This window comes from Sprattus sprattus (genome assembly GCF_963457725.1).
Source record: "Sprattus sprattus genome assembly, chromosome: 2".
NCBI classification, from domain to species: Eukaryota; Metazoa; Chordata; class Actinopteri; order Clupeiformes; family Clupeidae; genus Sprattus; species Sprattus sprattus.
The window spans coordinates 66,832,276-66,846,910 of record NC_137921.1 but is presented as its reverse complement, the minus strand read 5'-3'; the positions used below and the strand labels follow the sequence as shown (position 1 = coordinate 66,846,910).

Below are 14,635 nucleotides of genomic sequence, written 5' to 3'. Positions count from 1 at the left end.
TCTCTCTCTCTCTTTCTTTCTCTCTCTCTCTCTCTCTCTCTCTCACCTTCTCACTGTCAGCCATGAATAAAGATTACCATACCTCAAAAACTAGACTCAGGACTGACTTCAAATTGGTGCCTGAGTCTTAAAATCAATGTCACAATTTAACAAACTCAATAGTTTGTGGACAACACCACAGTCCTGAGGGTATTCAGAAAACTCTCAGTCATCCATTTTGGAATAGGGCACTTTGTCCTATGATTTAAGGAGCTGTGGAAGAACACTGCCTTTCTACATGACTATCAGATGAAAGGAAACTGGTGTTTATATGTTTATATATATGTTTTATATGAGTTTTGTGCACATCTAAACCAAATTGTGCCCTGAGGCTGGACACAGGTATAAGTAAAGACCTTGAAGGGTCAAAACATTGCATGTACAGTATCCCTCACCCTCATCTACTGAGGCAGCTGCACTGTCATAAGAATGAACAGTAAACATGTTAATTGCCTGCCGGCAACAAATCATGAGAACGAGGGAGTTAAATATCTGTACAATGAATTGAGAGCAGTGAGGGCTACTTAATGGGTCCCAGTGCAACATATTCCTAAAGACAACCCACCGCCTCATTGGTCACAGAGTGAAGGCTATGCTGTATATATATTATTGAGTCTGTGTTGCTATTTGTCAAATTGTAATCGCTCTGCTCGTGCGAGTTTATGTGATGTATATCGGAGGATATTCGTAGTTCCACGTTGGTGGAATGAGCTGCCTAGCACTACCAGAATAGTGGCGTCCCTCTCTACCCAGAAGACCCAACTTTTCAGAGAGCACCTCCCTTCATAACTTGCACTTCTACTAGTACTTAACATGCACTAACAGCAGTTACATTGCTCCACTTTTCTTTCTATGTCTTATGTTAAATAGTATTTATTGTTACGCTAGGTATCTATTGCTCGTAGCTCAACTGTTCTCTCCCTTGTACGTCGCTTTTGGACAAAAACATCTGCTAAATGACTAAATGTAAATGTAAAGGAGCCCCCTCTCCCCCCACGTATGGCACATTCCTCCTCCGTGGGCTCCTTGTGACTGTGGGTCCCATTGCAACTGCACTGGCTGCAATGCCTGCAGTTTCTCACCTGATTGAAGGAGCAACCTTTCATGTTGGTTACCCCACTATCTTTGAGATGCCATAACTGGATGCTCACTGTCGGTGAGGGTTAGTAGATGGGTAAAGCTGTATACTGTTCTATCACCACACACACAATCTTGAGTGTCGGCCAGAACACTGCTTCAAGGCCAGGATGTTTAGGGCAGGGGAGGTGCACGTTGGATATAAAGTAATCAGGAGACAAGATCTGATGCAGCCAATCTGTATTGAAGGCGAATCAGGAATATAGGAATTCTCTAACAGAGATCCTCAGTATGTTGAAACAACCAGTGTGGAGTTACAGTGTGGAATGGGGCAGCTTGTGGCCTACTGGATGGGGCAGCTTGTGGCCTACTGGATGGGGCAGCTGTGGCCTACTGGTTAGGGTTTTGGGCTGGTAACCGGAGGGTGACTGGTTCAATCCCCGACCAGTAGGAAAAATGTGGGCGGGGGAAGTGGTAGAGCACTGCTCTCCCATGCCCACATCCACGGCTGAGGTGCCCTTGAGCAAGGCACCTAACCCCGATCACTGCTCCCCGGGCGCCGCTGAAGGCAGCTCACTGCTCTGGGTTAGTGTGCTTCACTGTGTGCCTCACTGTGTGCTTCACTAAAATGCAGAGACTAAATTCAGAGTGTGTGTGTCACTATCTCTGCCGTCAAAACAGTCACTAGTCACTAGGGCTCCATTTCCATTTCCATATATGAAACACATATTAGGTTAAGTTATCGTGTGATAAGCTTTCATGGACGCACACGTCGAACTTAATGGTTTCTAGGTCTCAACACATAAGAGGCACGGAATTGCTGCTTCAATAGCGCGACACAGTAAAAGTGCGTTCTTATCTCAAGCATGACGTTGATGCTGCCTATGTCAAATTAAGAGTCCTCAATGATGAAAAAGGATTAACAATATGTTAAATGGCAAATAAACCCAGAGCCTTTTTTACACTCACCTTGGTTGGAGCTGTTGGAGGGGAAGCGGTCTGACTTCTTGAGCGTGCGGAAGTGCACCCGCTGGCTGGCCTGGCTCTCTCCATACAGGCCGATGGTCTGCACCTGGACACACACACACACACACACACACACAGTTTGAGTTTATGTGATGTATATGTATATCTTGAGCGTGCGGAAGTGCACGCGCTGGCTGGCCTGGCTCTCTCCATAGAGGCCGATGGTCTGCACCTGGACGATGTAGTCCGTCTCCTCCTCCAGGTCCCACAGCACGCAGGCCCTGCTGGTGGTGTTCACCTCCCGGATGAAGCGCTGCGTGTGGCGGTCCTGCCGCTGCGGAGGAGAGGAGGAGGAGAAAGGACAAGAGTAAATTAGGGGGAGAGGAGAGAGGAGTGAAGAGGGGACAGGACAGGACAGGATAGGACAGGACAGGACAGGACAGGACAGGACAGGACAGGACAGGACAGGACAGGACAGGACAGGACAGGACAGGACAGGACAGGACAGGACAGGAGTGAAGAGGGGACAGGACAGGACAGAACAGGACAGGAGTGAAGAGGGGACAGGACAGGACAGAACAGGACAGGAGTGATGAGGAGATGAGGAGATGAGAGGTGTGGGGAGGAGGGGAGGAGGGGGGAGGGGAGGACATAGAGGAGACGAGAGAATATGAGGGAAAGAAATATACAGGAAATGACAGGAGAGGACAGTAGAGGGAACATGAGGAGAAAGTATAAGCGGGAAGGAGACAGCAGAGAGGAAAGGACAGAGGAGCAGAGTGGAGTGGACGGCAGAGGAAAGACACTATTTAAAGTCAAGGTCACCGCCAGCGCGAAAGTGACTAGCGCCACATCGAAGGTTTATTATAGGCTATTCCTCTGTCCCGTTTATGAGGCCATGATTTTGAGGTGATGTTTTATGTGTATTAGGGACCTGCACCATAAATGTCCCAGTAAGAAACTGATGGTAATAAAAACATTGTCTTATCCGCTAAGTCGACACCGGCTTAACATGTGAACATGTGGGCATGTCAGCAATAAACAAAGGTGAGGTCTATTATATAAGCCATTTAGGTCATTAATATAACATTAAATAATATAATTTCATTTACGTGTGTTTCTTTTTGACTGAAAGACTCTTCATACATAGAAGTTGTAAACAGCAAATGGCTGTAAAAGTGAGAGACGCCTTTCTTAGAAGGAGTTTCTCAGAGAAGCAGAATGATTTTGTTCAGACGGTGTGGCTGAACCTCCTACTCCTCCCCTGAATCTTCACTGACATGCATGGGCATCACTGAGAGCATTTTTCACCCATTCTGGACAGTTGGTTTTGTAAATGTTTAATCTGTACACTTCTCACAACTCTTCATAATCTAAATTTAATCGCATCAGAGCATGCTCAGATGGAGGAGTCTCGACGAACACCCTGTCTCTCTCTCTCTCGAGGAAGAGGAGGAGGAAGATGAACTGTTAGGTCTAAAAGCTGTTTCAGGGGGGTGTCTGAACCTCAAGGAACAGCTATCTCCTTCCCCCCCCCCCCCACACACACACACACCCCACCAACACCCCATGATGTCCTCCAGGGGCTCTTTGCCTGCCATTTCAGAGGCTTGATGGAGAAATTCATTTAGAATTTTCCTCTCAATGAATAATGCATTGGTCAGGGGACACAGGACCCCAAGCAGATGAACAGGCCTTTATACATCCGATTGCATAATATTCAAAACCACTCACTGTATAATTGCCTATAGATGTGTTCTATCATTTAATGCTATCAGTGTCTAAGATAGCTTTCTGAATTGAGAGAACCTCCTCAATATCTCAATAAGTCAATAAGTTATTGACACTAAGAAAATGTTTTGTTTGTTTTGTTGTATTGTAATTTCAGTGGCATGCTAGACCCTTACATAAGCCGTGTTTGGTGATTGGATTTGGATTTTGGTTAGATCTACATACATAAAAGTATAGTGTATCAACAAGCTGTCAATCTAATTTGTTAACTTATGTGTTAATCTGAATATAATGCGATCATTTTTTTTAAAACTACATAATTATGAGTATTGCCAACATTTTATACACAGAATGGTCTTCCATGGATGAGCCTTACCTGCTGTGTGATTGAGAAGCCAATTATGATGTCACCTTCAGGAACCTCCCAGGTGATGGTTGCGGAGTCGGCCTTCAGATGCATGACAGACACGTTGACAGGTGCAGGGGGGCGATCTGCGGAGGAACACAAGGCCAAATGAGTCACCAATGGCACCGGGGCATGGCGTGTGTGTGTGTCCAACCGCAAGGCACACTACGGCATGTAAATGTAACTTTGCATGTACTTTCTGTGGAACTATTCACCCGGCTTGTTTTCCAAGGTGTGTGTGTGTGTGTGTGTGTGTGTGTGTGTGTGTGTGTGTGCGTGTGTGTGTGTGCGTGTGCATTTTACGCGTGTGTGTGTGTGAATGGGAATGTGTCTGACAGTGCAGTCTGTGTATCCCGTGAGTCATCTAAACAGCAGATGAGACCCCCTCAGTTCTCTGCTTTGATCTGGCTGACACTAACGCTAAGGCTGGTGCCGCGGCCTACAGCAGCATTTCTCTTCGGAGAACCGCCGTAATAAACATTAGTGGTCTGCTGGATCCTATTCAGGTCACAGCCAATGCAATTAGCCTACTTTTTTTTCTCGGCTCAAGTCTACAGGTCTGAAATATGTTGGCTCATGTCTGTTTGTATTTGTTTACTCTTTCTCTCGCTCACTCTCTTTTTCTCACGCGTTCTCTCTTTCTCTAAATGGTCTGAGGCTGCTGCCAACAAAGCTTTCCAATCGGGCCGCTGTCTTGTCATGATGTAAAGCACTCGCTTCGGGGTCACGTTCGCCTTCCCTTTGACGGGGCATTCTTCCCTGCGGTGGTGCATCTAAAAGCAATCTCAGTGAAACACCCAAAGATGTTTTATAGGTTTTTTTAAAGGGGTTTAATCCCTTTCTGGGCCAACACTCCTCCTCCTATCAGATGCTTCCTCTCGCCTAGCCCTCTGCATCCACATCCTTTTTCTATTTTGTATTTCAAATTCCCAACCTGCATCTACTCTTCCCCATCTCTCCGTCTATAATCAGCTCTGCCTCAGTCCCTAGACTATACCGCTGACCCAAAAGCATATCTCAAATTCCCCCATTTTTTATCCCATACCCACCGCTGGCTCGGCTAACCTCCGCTGACACCAACAAAAAAAGACAAATCTGTGCATCTGCGGAATACTGAACAGTAGACCCAAAAAAAAGGCCCGTCTTCAACCATCTGCCTGCTCTCTATGCTTGCGTCAGAGAGACCTTTAAATGCACCTTGGTGGCCACTTCATGTCCGTCTACGTGAAGAGAGAGAGGCCCATTTTTGCAGAGCTGCTATCGAGCACTCTATCCTGATGTAGCTGGGCTGTAGAAAAGCTAATTAGAGTGCCAGAATGGACCGGGCCGGGATGGGGACGTGGAGAGAGAGAGAGAGAGAGAGAGAGAGAGAGAGATAGAGAGAGGGAGAGAGAGAGAGAGAGAGAGAGAGAGAGAGAGAGAGAGAGAGAGAGAGAGAGAGAGAGAGAGAGGGGTGACATTCGATGAATAGAGTACAATAATCACTCTGGCAGGGGGACTACCAATGGAAACTAGCCTTTTGGCTACAATTGGGTACATTTACAATTTAATGTTTATTAATGTACACTGTCCCTCTTCAACCAATAAACAAACTGAAACTGCAACTGATGAAGGACAGCCTGGCGCTCGGGTCACCATACCCAGAGAAGTGGCAGAGACCTCCCTAGTTGAGATGACCTGGCCTGGAGTACTGAGGGGCTATTTTTAAAAAGGAACATCCAGACAGAAGTCTAATGGACATTGTGTTCATAGCCAGGGACGTGTGTCTCTCTCTATGATCTGCATGACTGTGCCTCTTCAGTGCGAAAGCTGACACTCAGCCATTTTATGTAATGACTGGTCTAGGACAATAATAGAAAAGAAGAAACCTATTTATGGTGTTGATGGACTAAGACTGAATGCTAAGTGACTGAGATGGACTGAGATGTCTCCTCAATGTATCCAATTCACAAACAGAACAGCAGTACATTCTGGTTTTTAAGATAATTGCCTCAGCAGTTGTTGGTGCTGTTGCTTTTGAACGATGATTCCATCTAAGTTGCTTGCATTATACAATGTAAAGATGAGAACCTTAAAGTTTTCCCTGTGTTTTGCACTCTTTGTTTTCCCCTCACACCTTCATCATTGGCCTCTTCCTTGTTGCTTCTCCTATAATAATAAATAATAATAATAATTCATTTTATTTTTAACGCACTTTTCATTCACAGGAATCTGAGAGCGCCTACATATTAGAAACTAACTATAATAAGGCCGGAAATGCCTTCCTGAATAAAAATGTTTTAAGTCCATTTTTTAAGGAGTCCAGCGTCTGCGTTGCCCTTAGGTGGTCAGGGAGGCTGTTCCATAAGTGTGGCGCTGCCGAGCAAAAGGCCCGGTCGCCCATGGTGCGACGCTTGGTTTTGGGGACGCGTAGGAGCGAGCTGTTTGAAGACCTGAGGGTGAAGGTGGAGGTTTGGGGAGTAATTTATTCTTGCAGGTAGGGAGGTGCATGTCCATTTATGCAGGTATGGGTGAGTATAAGGACTTTGTAGTCATGAGGACAGGGCTAATCACCTCCACTTGCTGTCAACATACAAAAGGGTCGCGCCAGGTGTCACCATTGCAGAGTATCACTCCGCCAATCGATCTCGTGGACAGTACAGTTCGGGACCGGTCATCCTTTTCAGGGTTACGTCAATCAATACCTCTCACTTTCAGTCGGTGGTTCTCCAGTGTCGGGGGTCAAGGGTCAGGCCGGTCAATACCTCTCCCTCTCAGTTTGGGGGTCAGGGTCAAAGGTCAAGGATACTCCCATTGTTTGGCAGCCGACCGCAGATGACAGGCTTGACAAATGCAGCCCAAATGCGAGGCTGACTGAGGCCTTGCAGGGGGAGGAAGAGGAGGGTGTGGTTGTCTGTGGGGATGAAGGTGTCTGGGTTTGTGAGCATCCCACACTTTTTTTAATAATGATGACCCCTGGTGCTGGTGTGAGGGGCGACGGTGGTACAGGAGGTAGAGAACTCGTTGAGTAATCAAAAAGTTGCTAGGTCGATTCCCTGTCGAAGTGTCCTTGAGCAAGACACTGAACCCCTAATTGCTCCTGATGTGCAGTGTGCCATCAGGGTAAAGCGAAAAATGTGTATCAGCCTTGTAAGCCGCTTCGGATAAAAGCGTCTGCTAAATGACTAAATGTAAATGGTGTGCCATACTGTTTGTGTGTAGTGGTGGTATAATGAGAAGAAGAATTAGAAGAAGAGGAGGAAAAGTAGAAAAAGAAAAGGAAGAAGAAGAAGACAATGAAATAAGAAGAGGCTACATTTCTATGGAAGGACTATTAAAATACATCCTGAGAAAACAACAAATATCTGCCTAAGGGGATGCAGGCAAAACAACAAAAGCTTTAGTATATCTAACCAACGAAACTGAAGCATCAGGAAATGACCTAAACATTGTAGCCACCGAGGTACAAGCTAAGAAGTATAGAGACTTAGTGGAAGCTTTTCATCTCAGTCGCAAACTGAAACTCACAGTTTTTGACCCATTCAAATATATGTAGTTTTTTTTAGAGAGGACACTGGAAACAGTAGGGAAATGAGAGAAATACATGTCCTTGAATGATGAAACAATGAAAAACTGTAAATGACACTTCTCTGAATAGAAAAGAGATATAGAAAGATAAATTCTGAAATTATATGGTGGTTATCTTGAGGTGCTCAATAATTTTAGAAGTCACAGGGTCAGAATCAAGAGCTGGATCTGGGCTATGAAGGTGAGAGTGACAGATAGCTCCTCTCACCTTCAATATGCAGTAATTGGATTTTGGAATGTCATTATGTGATTGTCATATTTCATGCAGATAATGTCTTTTTTTTTTGCTGATGTCCTGGCCTGCCTTGTAAGGTGAGCAATGACGCATAATGAACTTCCTGACTGCTCCATAGGAGCTCAAAGACAATGATGAATACAGTATGTGTTATTTAATGTAAACAATATCACCAACAGTACTCAATCACCACTCCAATTCATTGAAACGGTCTCATGAACACTGCAGCAGAGGCTGTTTTAGTGGTTTATTTCATATCGGATTTTAATTGTCTCATTTTCAATTGTGTTAAAACCTCATGTAAAACTCATCTAAATTCCTGGAAAGCCAGGACAAAAAAGTGCAAAGACCTCAGTGATTAAAAAAAAAAGAAAAAAAAAAGGTCTCCAATCAGGTGCTGCTAGGCGGCCTTGAATCCCCTGCTCTCTCTCTCTCTCTCTCTCTCTCTCTCTCTCTCTCTCTCTCGTCTTTATAGGGCATCCATCAGGGTTCCGCTGTGACATTTACACATTACGCAAACACATCCATTCCAGCGCGAGAAAAGCGCATTGTCCTCTGGGTAATGGGAGTTACAGGAGCCCGCGAAAAGCTCTTAAAAGCACCGTCGGGCCGTTGGTGATGCATGGGCGCCCATCCACCCACATCCACACCCACACCCTCTCTGCTGATGTAGGAAATGAGTATGTGGTTGGAGCGGAAATGATGGCACTACTGTGGATGCTTTCGAATTAACTCAAAAAGGTTTGCCCATTCACGGGGCATGGAGGAAACAGCTCCGTGTAGAAGAGCAGTAAACTAAAGACAGCTAAACTAAATGTCTTTTACAAGACAGCTAAACTAACTGTCATTTGCAAAAGCAAATGTTGTTTCCTACTATGATACAGTCATAGATTGATCAAAATTGTTGCTGTGTTCAATCCTGATAAGGAAGTCCTTTTCCTTCGAGAGGTGACGCTAATCTTTCACGTTCTCAGAGGCAGCATGTTATGTAAGAGACAAACATCACGCGGTCCAGCGCTAGGTCTGCCAGTGGTAGACCCCGCCCAGAACGTGGCTGTCCTGCCAAGGTGAATAATGGGACAGAGCCTTACCTGAGAGCGCATCTTTGCTAACACCCCCAGAGGTTTTTTTTCTTCTGAAAAGCCTTCTAACCTAGACTGAGCTTGGCAGTGGTTACTCAAATTAATATGTGAGCGTGCGTGCGTGCGTGTGTGTGTGTGAGGGAGAGAGTGACATAGAGAGGTGATAGAGGGGGAGGAGGAGGGGGTTACTGAGAGTGAGAGAGAATGAGTGAGTGCATGTGAATATGAGATTGCACATGCATTTGAGGGTGCACGTATCCAAGAGCATGTTTGTGTTTTTGTAAGTTAAGCTTTAGGCAGCTGCACAGCACCACTCTATATAGATGGCAGTGGTGGTCCTCAATTATAAGCAAGAATAAATGCCTCCTACCTAAAACTCCTTGCTTCTGCCTATTCATATTTCCAGGTAGCATCTAAATAAACAGCAGTAGTTGAATTGAATACTTCCATGTCAAGTTTCCAAGTAATATGAAGATAGGCTCATACTTCATGTTGTGCCCTTGTGACATCACAGTTTACCTGATTATAGCACGTTATTATTTACAATGACCATTTATTCTCAAAATGAAAAGAGCTAAAAATGCCATATAATAAACAACTTACTAACCTCGACCGTTCGTTCATGCAGGGACATATCAGACTTCGGCTTTGCCGTATCAACCTCGCTATCGCTCGGTAGATACGTTACAGCCTCAGTCTGATATGTCCCTGCATGACCTCACTCTCGGTTAGTAGGTAGTTAATATCAAGTGTAACATACTAGCACACAGAGCATAAGATCATATTTAGATCACCAGCATGAAACTTTTCCTCTATTTCCTTCATCCCTAAAAATATGTCAACATAATTTATCAATAGGCTCAGAATCACCATTATTTAGCTGTACTGCTAAAGTTAGAATGTTACACTATACTTCAATATAACTGATGCCAATTGATAGTAACAATTAATAGTATTGATATTAATTGTTGGTTACAAGAATATTAGCAACAGAAATGATAACTGTTACGAGGCGACAAAGGCTCTGCAATACAAAAGGTGACTGAGGATTGTAGGCCTTGCTTCCTGGGAATCTGGGGCAGCGGGATCGAGAGTTTCAGGCCTCTGGGGTGTCTGCTCCTGTCTACTGATCTCCTCCGCTTTCTCCTTCACAGACGGTTACCATGAAGTTTCCCGTATTCGTATCTTAATCTCAAATCTCAACATGGCCTCCTAACATCTGGCTGAATCCTCGTAAATTAAAAAGATGAAGAGAGGCTTTCCTGCAATCTGGCATGTTTCGCGCCACCCAGCAAACCTAATGTGTGCATCTCCTGACACTCACAGTCACTGTAAATCACTCCCTCTGCTTCTGAGAATGGCAATTCTCTTTGATAACTGCAGTTTTTTTGTTGTGACAGGAGCTTAAATGGAGGCTGCTTGGCAATGTGTCGTCGTAAAACAAGTAGGTTAAAGCTCGTAGGGTTCTGACATAAAGACACTAATTGGGGTACTGTGAGATTTTCTAAATGAGAATTCCTTTACCACTCTCTGAAACGATGCTGTCCTCCAGCTGACCTTGTGACGGTCCCTCCTGTGCTGACAGAAACGCCTTTTGAAACGGTGTTTGATTAAACTCTAGAATGAACAAAAAAAAAACTGAACGCTAGAATCAAAGATCATTTTAATCTAACAAACCTGTCACAGGTTTATTTTTTATCTGGTTTTCCAAACGACGGTTAAAATGGATGGTGATCCTGCATTCACTATGAGAACAAAATGGGTTTGTCAATATGTGTTATTACATTCAGTCACATTTTACATAATGTTACCCTTATACTACATAGCATTTGTGATCATTGAAGTATCTTGAGGCCTACGCAGTACAACGTACAACACTAAGTGACAGTAAGAGCACACTGGTTCTATTTCGTGAACTAAAATTAGGGTGAAGGTTAGCGTTTGGGTTCGGCTTTGGCTTAACAATAGAGTTATGTATATGCATATTTACATTTACATTTACATTTAGTCATTTACGTAGCAGACGCTTTTGTCCAAAGCGACGTACAAGGGAGAGAACAATCAAGCTAAGAGCAATAGAACCTGGTGTAACAATAAATACTGCTTTTTTTCAAAAAAATTGAAAACGACATAGAAAGAAAAAGAAGTGCGGGCCTGTCACTGCTTAAGTGAAAGTTAAGCCGAGGTGCCAGTTAGGAAGGGAGGTGCTCTCTGAAGAGTTGGGTCTTCAAGAGCTTCTTGAAGGTAGAGAGGGACGCCCCTGCTCTGGTAGTGCTAGGTAGGTCGTTCCACCAACGTGGAACTACAACTGAGAATAGTCTGGATTGCCGTGCTTGCACCGGGGGCATTGCCAGACAACGCTCACTGGATGAGCGCAGCGTCCTGGGTGTAACATTTCCCCTTACAAGAGCATTTAGGTAGGTGGGAGCAGACCCAGTAAGCACTTTGTAGGCAATCATATAGGCGTGTTGAGCTGTACTTTTGATCGAAATAACAAGAGTATACTTTGAACCTAATATTTCTAGAACAACACGCTGATCCACTATTTCCGAAAATCGGAAACTATGACACTATGACCCAGCAGTTATTTAAACCATTCTGAAGCATGATCCTTAAACTCGACTCCACCACTTCCTCCTACTCTCCTTCTGAACCCAGCTTCCTCCACCCTGCCCTCCCCTCCCACCTTCCCCTCTGCACCCTGGGAAACCCTCGCTGTACTCGGACAGATCTGGAGTCAGACCAGCAGCCTCCTTCATCTCACAGCACTGAGGCCCTGAGCTCAGTGTCTCAGAAGACCTGCCCCTGAGCCCACACCAACCTGCCACCCCACCCCACCCCACCCAATGCACCCCAACCTCCCCACCCCACCCCAACCTCCCCACCCCACCCCACCCCATGCACCCCCAACCTCCCCACCCCACCCCAACCTCCCCACCCCACCCCATGCACCCCAACCCCCTTCCACCCCATGCACCCCTATGTGCGGAACAGGCTGCCATAGGATGAAGAGATCTCAGGGGCTCAACCCCTGCCCCTTCAAGTACGCTGCAGGCCTCGGAGTACTGTCTGGCTCTGCCGGTGCCCTTAACACCAGCGGGTTCAGACTAGACGACAAGCAATTAATCAAAGTGCTACGGGGGAATACACCTGTGGGATTATGGTGCGAGGAGGCTGTGAGATTTTTTTTTATTTCATGCTGAATGATGTATCGTAGCATTGCAGAGAAACGAATCGCATTCAACTTGCACTGGTTTTTTTTATGTTCTGGCCCTGCTTAATTAAGTTTGGCTAATTGAGCAGTTTTTTTGGGGGTAATTAAATAGCCCATTAAATCCATCAGCCCTGTGAGAACCACCACACCACGCAGTGTGTGTCTCTGTGCACGCTGTTGATGAAGGCGGCGTCCCAATGACCCTTTCCATAGCTGCCGCTTCCAAAAATAGCTGGCCACTCTGCAGGTAGTTTCAGGGTCTGTAAATGTCGCAATTTACTCACAAATACAGACCCAAACTGAGCGGGAATAGCAGAAAGGTGATGTGTGGGATGCATAAGAAAATGTCAGTTCTTGTTAGAACAAATGACACAGATTTATGGAACAGTGTGGACTTGAAAAAAGGAGGTCATCTTTCATTTCTTAGTCATGGTGAATAATTCTGCCATTATAAATGTACTTCAGAACAGAGATTCTTTCGCCTTATTGTCACCGACTCACTGCAACAGACCAACCCAAAGAGGGGAGTGTCATCACAACTCATAGTTTTATGCGCTCACAGCATAGATGACTCATTCAGATGCAAAAATTGCAGTCAAGGGCCTGCGAGATCCTCTCCCAGTGCACATTGGGGCCAGGTCTGGGGCTAATGTAAACCCTGAACACCGACCTGGAAGGTTCAAGCTTCAGCAACGAACTGCTATAACTGAAATCACAAGGGGAAGCTGGAACACTGTCGGGTCGGTCGCTACGGAGCCACACGGACAAAAGAGTTTTTGTTTTTGTTTATAGAAGACCTCAAATTACCTGTTGTGGCCTCCACTGAGGTGACTCAGAAGAGAGATTTTTGTTTTGCTTATTTTGGCATTCTAAACAGCTCAGTGCACAGCAGGGGCCCTGGCGGCAGCAGTGACATTGCAGATGTCTCCAGCGGTGCAAATGGGATTTTTAAACTGGGGGGGGACGCTAACATCGCCTAATCAGCTGTGCAGAGTTATTAACTGATGATTGTCGCCTTACGTAGGGAGAGTGTGGGAGACGGATCGGGGTCACTATGAATCTGTGCTATCTGCGCCCCTGGATGTCTCTACCACTGTTCATGTGATAATGTCAGGTTGTGCTATGCACTGTCATGCTGTGTGATCAGCGGCCATACCCGCATCTCATATGGAAGCAAATTTCACGGGTGGCTCATTTAAGTACAAACATTCTGTATTGAATTTCTCCGTCAATGCTTTCCCACTACAGAGAGCAACTTGGCCCTGCCTAAACCTCTTATTTAGCTCTGCAGGACATGGCCCACATCTGTAACCTATGTTTAATTAATTTAATTAATCAATCGAATGAAAATCTGGTTTTGAATGAGTGTGTGCGGGGTACCAGTGTGCTTCAATTAGTTCCATACTTTTCTCGGCAGCAACTGCCATACTACGCGCGAGGTGGTTAGAAAGACGTCCATCTTCCTAAGTCAGAAGAAAGCGCGAGGTGCTTGAGGCGCATATAGCTTCCACTTCAAACGGTAGAGATGCCAAGCCGCTAGCGTACGCGGTACTGATTCAAAGAAACAGAGTGAGATCCCAGGTGACTGTCACCAGTGGCGGCGCTAGAGATTTTTTTCTGGTGGTGCTATGGGGGTGCTCGGCGTTTTACTGAGGGTGCTATGAAATTAGGGTGATAGCATATGAGTCTCATTTTTCTCTACTACAACACCTCCCCACCATATCGTCACATATGTTTACACGTTTGATCTCTAACGCGTCTTTGGGGTACATAAAAAGCGTCATTCAAATCGATCGTATTATTAGTGTGCTTGCCCGAAGGGAAGCACAGTATTGTTATCGTCAAGTTTTCTTTATTTCTTTATTTATTTATTTATTCCGTACGTTTTTCTTGCAGCTAACTACTCCTCGCCCGATTGAGCTAGAGACGCCATTCAAACACCAAAACGTCCGGCCCGATCCGGTGCAAGCTGCTATGACTTTTCGTGGCGGTACTCCTTGTCACTCCTTTTTTATTCCATTTTTTCATCCCCCTTTTCTCTCATTGACTAACATGGGGAAGGTTGAGCCATTGTGACGTCACCCGCTCTATCAGTCGTTCTCCATTCAACTGTAGGAATATTAAGAGACACCTTCCAGGGCTCTACAGTGCGAGTATTTCACTCGCATAAATAGGTACGTGCAAACTTGAAAAATAATTTACAAGCACAGTGTGCGAGTGACAGACAGTTGTCAATACGGCGCCAAAAAGTGAAGCATTCCATTGATTTCACATGGAAACAACTGACAGGGTCGCGACTCCAGGGTTTTCGACGGGAC

The 14,635-nt window shown here is 45.3% G+C and overlaps 1 protein-coding gene across 1 annotated transcript in view; it reads right to left on the bottom strand.

Annotated features, from left to right (window-relative positions):
* The window catches only part of fndc4a (fibronectin type III domain containing 4a), a gene marked incomplete at both ends in the record, with an annotated part of 34,608 nt that overhangs the window by 15,026 nt on the left and 4,947 nt on the right, over nt 1-14,635 (bottom strand). The window contains 3 exons of the mRNA XM_080832658.1: nt 2,086-2,122; nt 2,249-2,416; nt 4,190-4,305. Coding sequence (XP_080688784.1) covers nt 2,086-2,122; nt 2,249-2,416; nt 4,190-4,305 — 321 coding nt within the window. The remainder of the gene's footprint in view (nt 1-2,085; nt 2,123-2,248; nt 2,417-4,189; nt 4,306-14,635) is intronic.